This window comes from Zonotrichia leucophrys, unplaced genomic scaffold, assembly GCF_028769735.1.
Source record: "Zonotrichia leucophrys gambelii isolate GWCS_2022_RI unplaced genomic scaffold, RI_Zleu_2.0 Scaffold_38_522144, whole genome shotgun sequence".
NCBI lineage: Eukaryota > Metazoa > Chordata > Aves > Passeriformes > Passerellidae > Zonotrichia > Zonotrichia leucophrys.
In genome coordinates, this window is record NW_026992243.1 from 159,831 (window position 1) to 178,422 (window position 18,592).

An 18,592-nucleotide genomic window follows, 5' to 3' on the forward strand; every position below is an offset into this window, starting at 1 on the left:
GGTTCATGGCTCAAACTTTGTTAGCATGGACTTTTTGCCCATTATGGCAGCGTGTCCAGAGGAGGGCAACGAGGCTGGTGAGGGATTTGGAACACTCCCTTCCCTTCCCTTCCCTTCCCTTCCCTTCCCTTCCCTTCCCTTCCCTTCCCTTCCCTTCCCTTCCCTTCCCTTCCCTTCCCTTCCCTTCCCTTCCCTTCCCTTCCCTTCCCTTCCCTTCCCTTCCCTTCCCTTCCCTTCCCTTCCCTTCCTTCCCTTCCCTTCCCTTCCCTTCCCTTCCCTTCCCTTCCCTTCCCTTCCCTTCCCTTCCCTTCCCTTCCCTTCCCTTCCCTTCCTTCCTTCCCTTCCCTTCCCTTCCCTTCCCTTCCCTTCCCTTCCCTTCCCTTCCCTTCCCTTCCCTTTTCTCTCATATTTACTATTAAACACACTCCATACTGTTGACTTTGGCATATGGTCTTGTTTGCCCCTTAATTCAGGCAGAGGCATTTCTAATAACTTTAAAAGTGCACTGAAACACCCTGCTGTGTTGACACTTTACACTTAATTCCATGAGATATCTTTGTGTCACAACGGTCTCCTGAATTCAAAGGGGCCCCACTATGTCATGATAGAGCCTTGGTTCCATGAGATATCTTTGTGTCACAATGGTCTCCTGCTGCATTCTGCCACAGCGAGGGGGGCAACAACTCCCCTGGGCCCTGGAGCCTTGGACTTCAGGTAGCCGCTAATGACCAAACAGGAAAAGATGACAATAGAATGGGTGTTGGTTGGGCAACATCCAGGATCCTTTAGTGAGTCAGGGAGGGTAGAGTCATGGGTTTTATATGCCAGGGTAGGGATGGAGTTTAGGGTTCGGGTTCAATAGCGAGAGGAGCAGGAGACTGCAAAGGGGTAGACTAAGGAGGACAACTAAGGGAAGAACTAAGGTGGGAACACTGCAGTAGGATTTAAACCAATGAGGGTGCAGGAAAAGAAGAACATTCTGGGGCCATTCCTTATCTGACAAAATGGGGTGGGGTGTCTTTTCCCGGGCTTGTGGGCACACGCCCCACAGGGTGGAGGGGTGGAATCTTCTTTAATTCATGCACCTCACCCAGTGCTGTCTGTCTGGATAGAATCCCTGCCTCTGGGGGCAGGAGCACTCCACAGTCTCCTGGTTCCATGACACTGGGCTGTGTCACCATGGACACTGGATTCGACAAGAGTCGAATGGCAATGTCCCAGTGGCACCTGTGTCCTACAAGGCCCCACTTTGTCAAAGTAAAGCCTTGGATTCATGAGATTCCATGTTCTCACAAGGGTCTGGCGAGTTCCATGAGCTGCGCTGTGTCACAATAGAAACTGTGTTCCACAAACCTTGGTAATGTCCCAGTGCCTGTGTTCCATGAGGCCCCATCTCTTCAAAAGGGAGCTTTGATTCCATGAGATTACATTGCATCTTATGGTCTCTGAGGTTCTATGAGGCCCTGCGTTTGTCACACTAGACACTTGAGTCCATTGCATCCCAATGGTGTCCTGGGTTGGATGAGGTTCTGCTGTGTCACAACGACCCCTTGTTTCCAGAAGCTGTTTCAAGGTCCCAATGGCACCTGGGTTCCAAGAGGCCCTGCTGTACCTCAACTGACACTTGTTTCCATGAGATATCACTGCATGACAATGATCTCTAGGTTTCCGTGAGCTGCACTGTTTAACTGTGGACACTGGGTTCCAAATGAGCTGGCAATGTCCCGGTGGCACCTGGGTTCCATGAGACCTCCTGTGTCACAGCTGACCATTGTTTCCATGAGATTCCATTGTCACACAGTGGCCTCCCAGGTCCCATCAGTCCTTGCTGTGCCACAATGGAACTTTGTTTCCACTAGACCTGGCAATGTTGCATTGACCCTTGTGTTCCATGAGGTCCCTGTTTGTCACAGTGGAGCCATTTCCATGACATTGCATGGAGTTACAATGGTCTTTTAGATTTTGTGAGTTCCTTCTGTGTCACAATGGAGCCTTGATTCCTTGAGATTTCATTGTGTCACAATGGTCTCCTGGGTTCTATTAGGCCCTGCTGCATCACAATGGACACAGGGTAGCAAGAGCCCTGGCAATGTCCCATTGGCACGTGGGTCCCACAAGTCCCTACTGTGTTCAAAAATGAAACTTGGTTCCATGAGATTCCATTATGTCACAATGGTGCCCTGGATTTCATGAGGCCCCCCCGTGTTACAACTGAAACTTGGTTCCATGACTTCCAGTTGTGACTAAAGGGTCTAGTGGGTCTGAGGAGGATTCAGTGTGTTGAAACTTTGTTCCATGGGATTTTGTTCTGTCACAATGGTCACCTGGGTGCCATGGAGCATTGCTGTGCCACAGTGGAGCCTTGGTTCCACAAGCCATGGCAATGTGTCAGTGGGCCCTGGGTTCATGAAGGTCCTGCTGTGTCACAATGGAGCCTTGGTTCCATGAGATTCCGTTGTGTCACAATGTTCTTCTGAGTTCCATGAGGTCCTACGGTTTCAAAATTAAAACTTTGTTCCATGAGATCCTATTGCATCACAATGTCTCCTGGGGTCCATGAGGCTGTGCTCTTTTCACAATTGACACTTAGTTCCCTCAGATACCATTGTGTCAAAATGGTCTCCTTGGTTCCATGAAGCCCCACCGCCTCACAATAGAGCCTTGGTTCCATGGGGCTCCATTGTGTCACAACTGTATCCAGTGTTCCATGTGGCAGTTCCAGAAAAAGTGGACAGTTGCTTCCACGTGTTTCCATAGGATCACAATGGTCTCCAACATTCTATGAGCCTTTGCCATCAAAGAGTGAGCACTGAGTTCCATGAGATTCCACATTGTTACAATGGTGTTCTGGGTTCCATGCGGCCCCTCTTTGATGCAATTGAGACTTGGTTCCATGAGATTCCACAGTGTTACAATAGTGTCCTGGGATTCATGAGACCCTGCTTTGTCATAATCGCTCTTTGTTTGCATGAACTTTGGCAATGTACCAGTGGCCTCTGGGTTCCATGAGGCTCTGCAGTGTAACTTCACACTTGGTTCCATGAGATAGTATTGGGTCACAATGATCTCCTGGATTTTATGGGTTGTGATGGGTTCTCAAATGACACTTCGTTCCATGGGACTCCATTGCATCACAGTGGTCTTCAGGTTTCCATGAGCTGTCCCATATCATAATGGACACTGGGTTCCAGAAGCTCTGGCAATGTCCTAGTGGCACCTGTGTCCTATGAGGCCTCACCTTGTCAAAGTATCCTTAAGATTCCATGTTGTCCCAATGCTCTGCTAAGTTCCACAGAGCTGCGCTCTGTCACAATGGACACTGAGTTCCATATATCCCGGCAATATCCAAGTGGCACCTGGCTTCCATCAGGCCCCACTGTGTTTACATTTGACATTTGGTTCACCAAGATTCCATTGCATCACAGCAGCCTCTGAGGTTTCATGAGGCTGAAATTTTTCACAATGGACACTTGCTTCCATGAACCATGCATCTGTCCCAGTGGCTCCTGAGTTCCACAAGGCTGTGTTTTGTCACACAGGAGCCTTGGTTCCATGAGATTCCATTGCCCTACAATGGTCTCACAGGATCCCTGAGGCCTTGCTGTGTAATAATGCCATCTTGACAGGACAAGGCCTGGCAATGTCCCAGTGGCACCTGGGTTCCACAAAGCCCTGCCATTTCACAATTGTCTATTCATTCCATGGGATTCCATGGCCCCACAATAGGCTCCTAGGATCCATGAGGCCTCCTGGGTCACAACTAACCATTGGTTCCATGATGTTCAATTGCAGCACAGTGGTCTCCTAGGTCCCACGAGGCCTTGCTGTGCCACAATGAAGTGTTCTTTCCACTAGACCTGGAAATGTTGAAGCAGTCTGTGGGTTCAATTCACCCTTGGTTCCATGAGATTCCATTCTGACACAATGGTCTCCCGTGTTCCATTAGGCCTGGCTGTGTCAGAACGGGCACTGAGTTCCACAAGCAGTGGCAACGTCCCAGTGGCACATGGGTTCCCTGAGGCCCCGCTGTGTTAAACTGACATTTTGTCTCATTAGAGTCATTTGCATCGCAATGGTCTCCTGTGTTCCATGAATCAAAGCTTTGTTACTATGGACAGTAGGTTAGAAGAACTCTGGCAATGTCCCACTGGCTCTTGGCTCCATGAGGCTGCAAAGGGCCAAAGTTGACGCTTGGTTTCATGACATTCCATTGCTTCACAGTGGTCTCCGGGGTGGTGAGAGCCCACGCTGTGTCACAATGAAGCCTTGGTGTCTTGAGATTCCATTGCATCACAATGGTCTCCTGTGCTCCATTAGGCCCAGCTGTGTCATAAAGAACACTTGGTTCCATGAGCAGTGGCAATTTCCCAGCGGTATTTGGGTTCCATAAGGCCCTGTTATGTTAAACTGACAGTTTGTTCCATGACATTTGTCCTGGTTTGACAGGAAGTGAGTTTTTTGGGATGCTGTGGTGAAACCAACAGGTGCTCAGATTTGAATATTGGTGCCTGGTGTGACCCCTGAGGACATGGATTCACCTCTGAGAGCACAGGGGGTTAAAAGCAGAGAGCTCCCAGGGGAAGCTCTCTTGGTTCCGGTGGGTGAAAGGTTCAGAGCTGCCCTGCCCGGCTGCGGGCTGGGTGCGGGAGGGGAAGCCATGCGGCCGGGTGAGGGGAGCCGGGCCTTGGACAGAGAAGGGAGGTGAAGGCCCCTGCAGGATGGAAGGGTGGAGGAGCACTGAGAGGCATCGGGCAGCGGCCACAGAGAGAGAGGAGCTGGTGTCTGTGCCTGTGCCACCTTGAAATTTGCCATCTTGTGCTGGCAGCACAGCCGAGAAGGAGAAGGGGTGCAGAGAGAAGGTGCCCGGCAGGGCCAGCGTGGGAGTTCTGGGCAGGCAGAGCCTGAGATTTTTAACCCTTTTCTTGGATGATGGAAACCTTACAAATGCTGATCCTCCTGGAGTTGAATGAGAAGAGAGATAGAGATAAGGTAAGAGGAAATGGCCACGAGAGAAGTTGAGAAGAATCCTAGGCGGGAGGAGGTGATGGAGTGGCCTTTGGCTGGACTTTTCTTGCGTAGCCATAGACAGAACCATTTTTCCTGTGACACAGAGACTGCATTTAGGGTGAGGCAATGGCTCCGAGCCAAGAGAGTGCAGTGATGTGATGTGATGTGAAGGAGTGGCATGAACAGAGATGACGGGTGAGGAGGGTGGTTGGTGCCCTCAGTCTTCAGGGAAGAAAAAGAAGATCTCTGTTCTTGAGACCTCTCAGCCCTAGGGGGTGAATTTGGGGGGGACAGGTATCCTAAAGTGAGAGACTATGCTTTTTTTGGAACTGGACAAAGCATCCTTAAAAGGGGAACCCCAGAAGCAGCTTTGGTGCATGTGCAGTGGTGAGAGCACTGGGCATGGAAGGAAGATGTCAAGATGGCAAATGATCTCTGGGCGGTGCCACGTGTGACACCGAAACACAAGAGGTCTCAAATGTGTTTCTAGGGGAAGCCTATGGCACAAGAGGGACCTCTTTCTCCTTGTTGAACTGAGAATTGATTATCTAAAGGATGGTGGTGGACTGAGAGTTGGTGATCTGAGGGATGGATATATTGGAAATTTGGTGGAGGGAGGAGGAAAGTTATTGGAAGGTTTTCATTCTGAGTTCTGTGTGTGTTTCTTTCTATATATAGTTGTAGGTTAATAAAGTTTTTTTCTTCTTCATTCCTAAGTTGGAGCCTGCTTTGCTCTATTCCTGGTCACATCTCACAGCAGACACCAGGGAGCATGTATTTTCATGGGGGCACTGGCATTGCGCCAGCGTCAAACCCTGACAACATTCCATTGTATCACACTGGTCTCGTGTTCCATAAGGCCCCACTGTGGTGACAACAGACAGTTGGTTCAATGACATTCCATTTCCCCACAATGTTCTTCCAGATTCCATGAGGCCCTGCTGTGTCACAATGGTGCCACACTTTCATGAGCCATGGCATCGTCTCAGTGGCACCTGGGTTCCATGATACCTTTCCATGTTCACAATTGACTCTTGGTTCCATGAGCTCCCATTGCATCACAATGTTCTCCTGGCTTCCATGAGGCCTGACTGTGTCACAATTGACCCTTGGTTCCATGAAATTCCATGGGTCACAATAGTCTCCTGAGTTCCTGTCCTGGCTCAAAAGACAAGTATGTGCCAAATAAGGCATGAACCTTCCTGCGATAGGTTCATGCCTTACTTTCTTTCAAATTATTATAACTTTGAAATTACTAGGCTTTCAGGCAAAGATATGGGAAAAGGAATAACAATTCTTTACTAATAGATAAATACATAACAAGACAAACAAACAAAACCAGCAGCAATATTAAAACCAGAATCGCAGTAGCAGCCCTCACTCAGCGGTCAAGGACCTCCCCATGGGTGCAGTTCCGGGCACGGCCAGCAGCGGCGCTGGCGGCTCCCCGGCAGGCAGGCAGGCAGGGCGAGGTGATGCCCGTCCGGCGGCTGCAGGGGGCGCTGTTGCGCGGGCTCAGCGGCCTCTGCCCCGGCCATGGCGGCTCTGGGGCGGCAGGGACAGGAAAGGGGCTCCTTTCGCCAGAGCCACGGCGAGCAGCCGGCCTCAGCGCCACTGCAGGGGCAAATGGACGGCAGCAGGAACCTCGGAGTGTCAGCTGGAACAGAGGGGAGCAGATGCCCGGGGGTGGTGAATGAAAGTGTAGCACTAACCCTGGCGCGGTGGCAGAAGCAGAAGCAGCGGGCTGTCCTGATGGATGCAGGGTGTTGCACTATAGTGTAGCGAAAAAACCTTAATTAAGCAGTGGCAGAAAACAGCAGCGGCTGGGTGGGAGATTTCTCCTTTGCATGGCTCACTGGTGATGTCTGGTCCTGAGGCTGGGTCACCACGCAAAGGGAGCAGCCTGGCAGGGGAAGGGGTGCTCCCAGCTCCCAGCACACCAGCCCTGGGCTCTCAAGTGGCAGAGGAGCAGAGAAGCAAGCTGGCAACCCTAGTCACAGTGCCAAAGGAGAAAAAAGAAAACGAGGAAAAAAGCAAAAGGCCAAAACTGCAGGGCAACAGTGTCTCAAATGAGATGCACTGTGCTGCATGGCTGCTGAGTTGATCACCCCAGCCTGAAGGTAGAGCAGCCTCTGGCCCCCAGCCCCCACAGGACCTCAGGCTGCCCCTCCACCCATTGCGATATTCTCAGAGCTGGGGAGGGGAGGCAGTGACCATTATGAACACAAAACAAAGAAACCCCAAAATGGTTATGTGAACCATCCCCAAGACAGCTCCATGAGGCTGCGCTGTGTCACAATGGGCACTGGGTTATACCAGCGCTGGCAACATCCCAGTGGCACCTGTGTCCCATGAGCCCCCACTTTGTCAAAGCACAGCTTTGGTTCCATGAGATTCCATGTTGTCACAATGTTCTGCTGAGTTCCATGTGGCCGTGCTGTGTCACAATGGACACTGAATTCCATGTGCCCGGGCACTATTCAAGTGGCACCTGGGTTCCATGAGGCCCTGTTGTGTTTGCAGGTGACACTCGGTTCCCCAGGATGTCATTATGTCATGGTGGTCTCCTGCATGCCATGAGGCCCCACTCTGTGAGGCCTTAAAGAACCGAGAAATAAAGCAACACCTTTTGGAGATAGTATTTGTATAGGAGGTAATATAAAAGCTGGTCTTTATTGGAGACCTCCAGGAGTAGATATGAAAAATGTCCACGAAATGCCCACACCCACCACAAAGGGTGAATACAGTTTTGCAAGTTTAGCAGATTAGCATTGTTGACAAAAATCACCAATTAGGAGTGCAAGTGGTGATGCAATTCCCCCCTGGGTCTTCTAAGCCTTCCCCCCCTCTGGTCTTGGTTTAGGACAAATCTGGGAGAAAGCCTCCAAAAGAGGCCTCTCCAGAAAGCCAACCTACACAGCCTCTCTTCTTCAATCAGTTAGGGACGAGTTTCTTCAGAGAGAAGTGGAAAAACCCTGTTTATTTAATAGGTAAAGTACTCCCCAGCTCACAGAATGAACAATACCAGATGACAACACTCACTTGCTGCTCTGAAGAGATGACAAATTCAGAAAGTGTCTCTGGTGGGTGGTCACTCCGGCGCTGGCAAAGGCTGCAGAGTCTGAGCTCTGGGTGATTCCCCAGGCCCGCTCTGGAGCAGCTTCAAATGGCTCTAAGAAAAAGGGAAAGAAAAACAGTCCAGGGAAAACTCAGACTGCCTCAGCTAGCTAAACTAACCAACTAAGTAAAAAGCAAAAGGAGTGTGGTGCTCTGCCCCGTCTGTGCCTAGATATCAACGGTCTAGCCAAATGTGAAGGGTGAGTGAGTGTGAGTGAGTGAGTGAGTGAGTGAGTGAGTGAGTGAGCGAGTGGTGGTGAGTGAGCGAGTGAGCTGGTAACAAACTCTGTGCTTCTTCTCCCTGCCTTTGCTTTCAGCCAGTCTTGAAGGCACAGAATAGAACACCCAGCACAGACAGAACACATGATGGGGCATACAAGCATCATAACGTCGCCCTAGAACACCCTCCAACGGCACTGTACTTTGTTTATGAGAATTGGTCCTGAAGAGCTGGTTTTGACCTTGGTTTCTAAGGAGAACCAGAACAGGACAGAGGCTTTGAAATGTGTTTTGTCTTTCTGTGTAGGGAAATAGTGAAGCTAAGCTACAATAACAGACTACAGAGCTACAAATATAGCTCTGCAGTTTGTTATTATAAATGAGTACAGAATGCAGAGACTATATAAAAGAAACAAGGCAGAATTTCTGCATAATTCCTCTTTTTTAGAGACTATGTAGTCTAGTTTGCTCCATATTTAACCACAGCATCATATTATAGATGTCAACTATACACTTTTTATTCAGGCCCACTTTAGCAACCATGAAGTGAGTGTACTGAAGATATATCCAAAGTTCAACAAGACTTTTGAAAGCCATCTGGTGTAGAATTTGAGTTTGCTTTCAAATTTCAACCAAATCTTTAATAATTCTTTCACTCTGATCTACATACTAACAACTACAGTGTTAATAATTCTGTGGCTAGCAGGAAATTGAAAGTTATCCTGTTTGGTAAAACTATACCAGAAATATCACGGACTTCTTCTTGTAAGGCTGAAATTGCGTTTGAAGTTTTGCCTTTCAGTGTGTCCAATAATCCTTAATGTGATCAGATATTATGTGTAGAATTACAGCCCCAAGAGCACCGGCCTGATCTTTATCTAGGGGCAAACTTACCAGGCCAGATTCTCATATGCGCAGTATCACCCTGACAAGTTGTTCTTATGAAGAGCTTTTGGATACACTTTGGGCTCCATTTACATGCAAATTTTGGGGCCAAACTTGAGTTATGGTTACCAACTGTGCAGATAACAAGCACAAAAAGAACAATTTAAACCACATCATCCTGATTTGTGTCAGTCTCTGTTTTCCAGCTGTTTCAGCAGAGATTTCCCCAGATAATATGACAAATCTCTGGAGCTTCTGCAAAGTGGAACTTCAAACAATTAAATCCCTCTGTAAGTTAATTTTTCCCCTCATATATGAATTCCTCCTGTGAATATATATACATAATTATATATATATGTAAATTATATATATAACATATATAATATATACAATTTGATATGGCCTGCCATGTGATGTTTCATTAGGACTTACGCTCTCTTTTTGCTTTGGTATCGGAATAAATCACATGAGACTTTATTTTCTTCATTGTTAAAAAGACTTCATTCTTTATTCAAGTAACTCGTTTTTATACAGTTTTACATACCTTGTGTGTGATTCCAATTGGGTTAGTAGCTTTCTTGCCAATTACTTTATTGGTTAGTAAGAGATACTTTATTTGTCCATCAAATCTCTCTATAAAATTGTTTTTTTCTCCCTATAAAATTATTTTCTTCTCTGGTTCTCATAGGATAGATTTAATGTTTATGCAGGCACTAGTTGTTTTTCATCCGGGAATAAATTGTTATGTTAACGAACTCTTCACACCAGGACTGCTTTCCCATGGGAACTTGCAAAGTGCTAGCTTGACGACGTCACTGATCTAACAGAGCAGGCCTGATTTTATGAGCCCTTTTTTAATAATTTTTCTACCTTACTGCAACACTTTGGTTGTATGTGGATTCTCAGTAAGGCTCTGGGTAAAACCTGAACTCATGTCATGGATGTTTCCAACAAATTTTATATATCTGTGCTTTGAGGGTTCCAGTCACACACGCAGTCTTACCATTTATCTGGGGTGTGTAGGGAATTTATAGATCCCAAACAATTCCCAACATTTGACTAACATCTCCAATCACAGGGGGACCAACTCCAAAGGAACCCCAAACACTGGAATTATATGATTTAGTAAAATATCCACCACTTCCTTTTGTTGTGTTGGTGCAGCAGGGGTAAGCCTCAGACCATCCACTGAAGGTATCACCTACCCCTAATACAAACCTGTGTCCTTTCTGGGTGGTAACTCAGTAGAATTTATTTGCCAACAATGTCCAGGAGAACCCCCTGCCTCTGATATTTCTAACACAACTCTTTTGCTCATGTTTGGGTGGGTTCCAGAGAAGATTTCACATTTGTTACAGATTGTACAATATCAGTTTTTTTCCCTTTCTATTACTGCTTTCTTAATGTTTAAAAAGGTTTCTTGTTCCCCTGCAAGTGTTTTTCTTGTTCTTGCTGAGGTGGGACTGCAGTCTGTCCCTCTGGTGTAACAGTCCATTCACTTTACTTGATTTCAACCTTTGTGCCAGAAAACTGATGGCTCTATTGATCACATTTTGGGGCAAACCTTGTCAAACTGATTTCCTTCTGTAGCACCACTGTTAAGATCCTTTTTCTTGCTTCTTTTACTATTTTAGCAACAAAAGGATTCTCTAACTCAAGAGTTGCTTCCCCAGTTTGATGAATCTTGCAATGTATGAAGGCTGCTTCTCCAGACTCCTTAATACTCTGTAGCAGTGGATGGGTCTGTTCAGTGTGCTCAATTCCAGGCCTTGAACAGTTGCCAGTCCTCTCTCTTTACAGATGACCTCACCGAAAACATAAATGCATATTCAGAATTAGTCCATATTTTTACATTCTTTCCTTCGCTCAGTCCTTGGCCTTTCTTATTCACAGGGATGCAGAAGGCATTTTTAAAATTTAATTCAGTAAACCCTCCTCAACTATCTGTTATTCTCCACACTTTGCAAAATTCCAACAGATCCTTCTTAGAAGCATTTGGCAAATAGGGTGAGTGATGAATCACCCAGTGTTTTCCTAATTCATATTTTAAAGGTTGAAAGAAGGTCTCAGCTTTCAGCTACAAAGGTGACATCAGCCTTTGGATTCCGCCTCTGCCTTCGCTCACCGTGGCTGTAGAAGAATTAGAAACAGTGATGAAAGGGAAAAAAAACCCCTTGAGAAACAACCCCATAAGCAAATTCCCTCATCCCTCTGGGACAGAACAAGTGGCCTAACAAACCTTACGGAACAGGTGGGATCCTGTAAAATGTTACAATTTGGTTTCTAAGAGCCTTGATTTTCCTGAAAACACACAAATGCACAATTTCACGCTACACAACAAAAAGAGCTGCCTTTATGTTACCTCCTGTGGGGTCCTGGGACCGTGGCTCCTAACCCCTCAGGTCACTGCACGGAAATTCTTAAAAGTCTTCAGCAGGAAAGAGTTCCTTGCAATATGTTTCTGGTCCAGAGGGAGGCTGCTGGGTCCAGTCCCATCTGAGATGCCAGAAAAACTGATGCCTTAAAAGCCTTAGAAATGAAATAACACCCTTTGGAGATCATATCAGTACAGGAGGTAATATAAAGGCTGGTCTTTATTAGAGGCCTCCAAGGGGCAAATATGGAAGATGTCCACAAAATGCCCACCCCACCATGGGGTAAACAGTTTATAAGTTTAGCAAATTAGCATATTTGACAAAAATCACCAATTAGAAGCACAGGTGGTGAGGCACGACAAAGTTCTTTGGCAAGAGTCACTCTGCCTGTGACTGGAGACTTCAGGCACAGCAAGGAAACAAAGCAACAACAAAGCAAAACAAAATCCAGGCAATCAAACCAGAAATGAACCAAGAACTGTCCATGTGTGTTTAGGTGCATCTGACAAAAGGACAGTGGGGGGAAGGATAAAGGGAATATGGCCTAAAAGCTTAACAGCACTCAAACACTCAAATTTAACTTAACCTTAACTTATATCTTAAACATAACAATTTAGCAAAGGAACAGCAATTAACAGTATTTAACCCAACTTAAGACTTAACAATTTACAGAGGGGAAGTGTTTAATTTAGCTTATAACTTATATTAAACCTGGAATTATGGTAAGGCACTTCACAAAGCACTGACTCAGCAAACTCTAACCTGTCCAACTTCAAGTAATCCAGATTTTGAGAAGTCAGGAAAAGAGTGAGAGGGAGAGACAGAGCAAGAGAGAGAAAAAGGAAAGAAATGTCCACAGCCAAGGCTTTAGATCTAGAGTCATCTCAGCTGATATGGGATGTGCCAGTGTCACACCCATGTCATGGCCTTTACCTGCTCTGGTCCCTCTCCCAGGTGGGGTTTTTGGGGTGCCACGGGCCTGGCAGCCACTTTGGGGCTGGACCAGAGGCTGCAGTGGCTGGGGTGGGGCAGCAGCCACCCCACCTACACAGAACTTGCTCTGACCTCCCAATTCACACTGGAGATGTCTGGGGCTGTTCATCATTTCTCTGCTCTCCAACACTGAGGCAACAGACTCTGGCTACAGCTCTGAGCCCGTGCCCAAGACAACCACCCTGGCAATGGGGCTCCATGGAGCTGCTCTCAGGAACCCCCCAAGAATTGGAGAGTACCCCAAAACCACTTCCAAAATGTGGGATGTCCCAAAATCCCTGCAGTCAGGGCATTTGCGGAGCTTTCCTTACCAATGCTTCTGTCGGTGCTGGGACAAGTGAGAGCCCCTGGGGAAGCTCTTCCCACATTGCTCACACAGGTAGGGCCGTGCCCCAGTGTGGGTCCGCCGGTGGTGGTTCAGGTTGGAGCGATCTCTGAAGCTCATCCCACACTCCTCACACCTGTAGGGCTGCTGCCCAGTGTGGATGCGCATGTGGACTATTAGGTGGGACCTCCGGCTGAAGCTCTTCTTACATGTCCAGCACTTGTAGCTGTCACATATCCTGATTTCCACACACAGGTGGTTGTGAATCTTCCCGAAGCTCTTCCCACATTTCTCACAGTTGTTGGGCTGTTCCCTGGTGTCAATGCACTGGTGGACATCCAAGTGGGTGCTCTGGCTGAAGCTCTTCCCACATTTGGGACATTTGTGGGGCCTCTCCCCAGTGTGGATCTTCTGGTGGCGGAGCAGGTTGGATTTCTGGCTGAAGTTCTTCCCACATTCCTCACACACATAGGGCTGTTCCCCAGAGCAATTTATCTTGTGCTGGTTTAGTTTGGATGTCTCTCTAAAGCTCTTCCCACGTTCAGAGCGCTTGGAAGGCCTTTCATTATCATGAGTATTCTCATGACGGGCCAGGTTGTTGCTACGGCTGAAGCTCTTCCCACATTCCCTACACTTGTAGGGCTTCTCTCCAGTGTGGATCCTCTGGTGTTTCTTCAGGTTGGAGATGTGGCTGAAGCTCCTCTCACATTCCCCACACTTGTATGACTTCTCCCTGCTTTGATGGTGCTCAGTGACCACCATGTCTGAGCTCTGGCTGAAGCTCTGTCCACCCTCCTGGCACAGGGCAGGCCTTTCCTCCTCACAGATCCCAGGGCTGGGTTTGCAGCCCCTCCTCGTGCGGGATCTCTGGGGCTTTTCCTTCCCGTTGGATTCCTGCACTATGGAATTGCTCAAAACGGCCTCTTCCACAAGGTCCTGCTGTGGGGATTTGCCCTCCCTGCTCTCCATCCTCCGCTCCTATTCTGGAGGAGGAAGGACAATGAGACGATGGGATTTGCCTCTGTGCCAGAGGGAAGGGGAAGGAGATACTCCCAAAGTATCTCCAGAGATACTCCCTGGCAGGACGGCACCGGCACCGGGGCTGTCCTGCAGCCGGGGCTGTGCTGAGCTGGGAGATGGAGCAGGAGAGAGGGGGAAAGGGGCACTGACTTCCTCCTCACCTGCCTGGCTGTTCCACGGCATCTTCCTCGCAGCCTCCTTCTCCATCTGACCAAGCTTTGAGAATGAGAAATCCTGGTTTTGGGGGTAAACAAGGTGTGAGTGCCTTGGGTGTTCCTCCTGCCCAAGTCCATCTCTAGAAGTCACCAGGTGTCTGGTGTCCGTAAAACCTCCAATAAACAAGAGTGAATCCCAAACAAGCCTTTCCCTTTCTAATCTCCTCACTCTGAGGTTCTGAGGCCCCCCTTCTTGGGGCTGCTGGGGGTCCTATGGATTCTCCCACTCTGGGGTCCTGCTTTGGGATGCTTGGAGGGTTTGCAGGTCCCACAAGTCCCTTCCCCCTTAATTCTGCTTTGGCTCCCAGGGGTCCCAGGCTCCCCCCACTCCAGGCACTCAAGGCTCACCCCTCTCTTGGCGACCCCTTCATCTCCTGGACCCTGCTCATCTCCAGGCTCCACCACTCCACCGGGCTGCCAGGGCCGGATAGCAAAGCCTCTGGCCTTACAAATATTGAAACAGCTCCATGCAGGGAGCCCTTTGGAGTTCCTGAGGACTGGCAGAAGCCTTCCTCAAGATGTCCTTGGGTATTTTTGGTATGGCAAAACAAGCTCCTAAAGGTTGCTTGATTTGTGCTAACACCAAGGTTTGAAAGACGTGTTGGCCAAGGAAGGCTGGAACCTAGGAATGGAGAATATGACCACCTTTCCTCATAATTATTATAATTTTGAAATTAATGGATGGAAAAGGGATTTCCTTTACAAACCCCCCAGGGCAGCTGGTCCCAGTGCTCCCCATGGATAGCAACAGGAGCTACAGGCAGAACTTCAGGAGCAGCAAGCTGCAATGGCAGGGCAGGCTCACCCGGGGCAGCAGGCGAGAGGCAGCAGAAACCCCAGGGCCCTGCCCGAAGCTGTGGGGTGTCCAGGTGTTGGGTTACAGTCTGTCAGTGGGGCCCGACAGAGAATCGCTCCCTGCCATTCCTCACCGGCAGTGGCTGGTCCTGGGCTCTGGACTTGTGCAGAGGAGGCAGCCCCTGGTGGGGAACGGGGTGCTCCCACTCCTGGCACAGCATGCACCGGCTCTGGGCTCCCAAGCAGCAGAGAAGCAAGCCAGCAAGCCCAGTCACAGCGCCAAAGGAAAAGAAACAAAAAGAAACAGACAGAACCCACAGAAGCAGCAGGATCCCCAGTCAGAAACACCAGCAGTGTGGCCACTCCAACAGCTGGCTGGAAGGAAAGGAGCTGCCCCACACCCTGCCCCAAACTCTCTCTGGAAACCCCAACCTGGCTCCCACTCATTGCAATACTCCCGGAGCAGCAACCGTCCCAGACAAAAAACAAAACAATGAACCCCAAAAACTATATGAGATAAATAACCATCCCCTAGACACTGCTACAGGTAGATAATGAGATGATTGGCTCTCGCAATTAAGGGATGACTATTGTGTGTATATTAAGAAAAGCTTTAGTGATGTATAGTTATGTTATTCTAGTTTAGATGTCCTCTGTTCTCCCCATAGATCCTTTCCCCCCCTCTGTATTGATGCCTAAGACAGGCAGAAAGAAGGTGTGCACACCTCCCTTGCATGGGGCAGTTGGGAATGGAAGCTTGGTGCTCAGGGGGTGGGCATGGCAACACCTGGCCTCCAATCCAGTTACAAGCAAGCATCTCCACCAATAAATGGCACAGAAGAGCTGCCTGACAGACTTTGGGAAGGGCCAGGGGTATAAAAGAATGAGCATCCATCTTGAAGATGAACTGGCCATGGGGTATCCATCAGGGTAGCTCCCAGTGCTGCGAATTTTTCCTTATGCAGTCCTTTTGTTGTATTTTTGTCAAGGTTTAAGAAAGCTTTTAAATTTTCAAAGTGAGCAGTTGTTTCTCACAACAGCAAGTTAAAAAGAAACTTGCCAGAGGAGGGAGGCCTTGGACTTTGTCCTATGTCCCTTCCAAAGATGCCAGGTGGATTTTACCAGATTGCCCCAAGTGGGAAGGCTGAAATATCTTCTGGTAACAGCATGTCAGCTAACAGGGTGGCCAGAAGCATTTGCAACTGCTTCAGCAACTACAGGATCAGTTATATAAGTATTTTTGGAACAAATAATTTGAAGATATGGGATCATTGATGCAATAGACTCAGACAGAGGAACTAATTTTACAGATAAAACTCTCCAAGGGGTTATGACTGGTTTAGGAATACAATGGAACCTCCATCCCTCCTGGCACCCCCAGAGCTCAGGTCAGGTAGAAAAAAAAAATGAGTGAAGAAATAAAGAAGCACCTTTTAAAGCTAGAAATAGAAACCAAGATGCCATGGGTACAGCTTTTGCCATTGGCTCTGGCAAGAAGAAGTGCCAGACTGAGGGCAGATATTCAATTATCTCCCTTGGAACTGATGTCTGGAATTCCTTACCCTGGTAATTCTCCACCTAGTGCAGGGTGGAGATGAGGGATGTACATTTACAGCAGTCTGTGGCCACAATCCTGTCTCTTGTGAAATCTCTCCCACAGGAAGCTGGGCTGGCACAGAGCCTGCCCTGGCACTTTGCTGCTGCCAACACCCAGCCAGGACATCGGCTCCTGCCTAAGGAGTGCAAAGCAGCACCACTGGTGGCCAAGGGGCCCATGCCAAGTGTCCCTGAGGCCAGAAACAGCCGCCAGCACAGCTCAACACGGGGGGACCCCTCAGCCTGGCCTCAAGGGCTCTGAAGCCCCGGAGATTTGCACTTCCCGCCTGCAGCAGGAGGATGGGAGGCCGCCCCTGAGCCTGCCCTGAAGGCAACGCAGCAGCAGCCAGGGCTCCACAGCGGGCCAAGCCCCTGCGCCTGCCCACAGATCCTCGCCTGGAATCCTCTGCAATCCTGGCCACCCTCCTCTGCCATCTCCAGCCACTGGCAGGACAACCCTTATTGTCACTGTTTTCTTTATGTTAAATTGTTTCTGTGCCTTCAGTTACCACAGGTGGTGGGGAAGACAATGTGAGAATTTGACTAAATAATTAGATTACACTATTGAATATTTTTCCTTAATACTTTATATTGTCAGTCAGGGTTGGGCCAGAGGTGGGAGAACCAATTTGCAGCCTTAGGAGAAGAAGCAGCAAAAGTTCTTAACCTTAGCAATTGTTGGGTCAGGAGAGGCCAAGCCGCACTTAAATGGTGGGTCACACCTAGAGTGAGGTCCATAATGGAATGGGATTTTGGGACGAGGAAGGAAGTCCATGGCAGCTTCATTGCTCTGAAAGAGGTATTTATTGCCTAAAAAGGACAGGCGTTTATTCACAAATGCAGGAAAAAGCATTTGTGAATAAACCTTACCTTTGGGTTTAGACTGTTGGATCCGCAACTGCCCTCCTTATGATTGTTGCAAATATTGAGGCAGATGGAATGAAACCCAGTCAGATGAGAAATGGAACATTTCAACCTCAGATAGTATTATTTTATCTGCACCAGATAGTATTATATTATCTATTAGCATGAAAAGGAGAAGTTTGTGGAAAATTAAACAACTCAAGGACAGAATCATGTCATTGAGTCAAAGAAGACCCAGGAAGAAAAGATTAAATCAATGATATTTAAAGTTTGTAAAGGCAATTACTAAGAAAATAAAAGAGGAGGGATTGAAACAAATAAGATGAATGTGTCTTTACAAACAGACCGTGTGAATCTGCTTGGGGATAGGGCCATGCACTCAGAGATCGGGAAGTAACAAAAGAAGCTATTAGCTCTAGAGAATGCTACTGATCAACACAGACTGTTGCTCAGCCAAGGCCCTGTTAAATTCCTGAACCTAGAGCATGAGAACAAAGACTTAGTCAAATAATGAGTAGGTTTTTCTTTCTTCTATATAATGAAAGGGGGGTGCATATTAGGAGGGGGTGCATAGAGCAGGCAATTCGTTAAGTCTGTACCTTCTGATTACCTTGGCCGTGGGAAAAAGGAAAAGGGTGATGCAGCAGGGATTTTAAGATAAAAGAGAGGCTGCATCCTCCAACCATCTGAGAGACTCCACAGGAAATGCCCCATGGCCTCTCCCTTTACTCGAATAAAGTTACAGGACCCCTCTGTCTCCTTTTTGCACAAAAACCTCTGACATGGTGGATTAATTCCACACGCACTCACCCACCCCGACCCACCCACGCCGCGTTTTCCCCCTCATCACCTCCCTGGTGCTGCACTGAGGCCTGCTGAGGCCTGCCGGAGCGCGGAGGGCGGCGGCCGTGTCCCACAGAGCCCCGCGCCGCCTCCGCCGCCCTCAGCCGCTCCGGCCGGTCCCGTTTGCGGAGGGATCTCACCGGCACCGGGGTCACCGGAAGGGCCCTGGCAGCCGCTGGGCTCCGCCGGGACCTCCCTGAGCCGCGGCGTGGCCTGCAGGTCCCGGAGCCCCGCGGCGAGCAGAGGAAATGGTTACGGACCGCCCCGCCCCGTGGGAATGGAAGCGGCAGGGCCCGGAGGCCGCTCCTCCCCCATGTTATGAATAAGAAGCTTGACTA

The 18,592-nt window shown here is 48.6% G+C and overlaps 1 protein-coding gene across 6 annotated transcripts; it reads right to left on the minus strand.

Moving 5' to 3' along the window:
• Window positions 1–6,477: 6,477 nt before the first annotated feature.
• On the minus strand, window positions 6,478–18,512 carry LOC135460392 (zinc finger protein OZF-like). Of its 6 annotated transcripts, XR_010443223.1 has the most exons (7): window positions 14,962–18,254; window positions 14,103–14,175; window positions 12,908–13,904; window positions 10,447–11,358; window positions 8,050–8,179; window positions 6,720–6,778; window positions 6,479–6,621 (listed from the first exon to the last, which is right to left on the minus strand). XR_010443223.1 is itself a non-coding variant. In XM_064737207.1 (4 exons), the coding sequence occupies exons 3-4, from the start codon at window positions 13,888–13,890 to the stop codon at window positions 11,295–11,297; spliced, it is 1,047 nt and encodes a 348-aa protein (XP_064593277.1). In that variant the 5' UTR covers window positions 13,891–13,904; window positions 14,103–14,175; window positions 18,262–18,512; the 3' UTR covers window positions 9,677–11,294. The 6 variants fall into 6 exon arrangements, 3 of the variants coding, with proteins under 3 accessions (XP_064593277.1, XP_064593279.1, XP_064593276.1); XR_010443222.1 differs by having other exon boundaries at window positions 6,478–6,778; XR_010443224.1 differs by lacking the exons at window positions 6,479–6,621; window positions 6,720–6,778 and adding an exon at window positions 6,962–6,997.
• Between the last annotated feature and the right edge of the window lie 80 nt (window positions 18,513–18,592).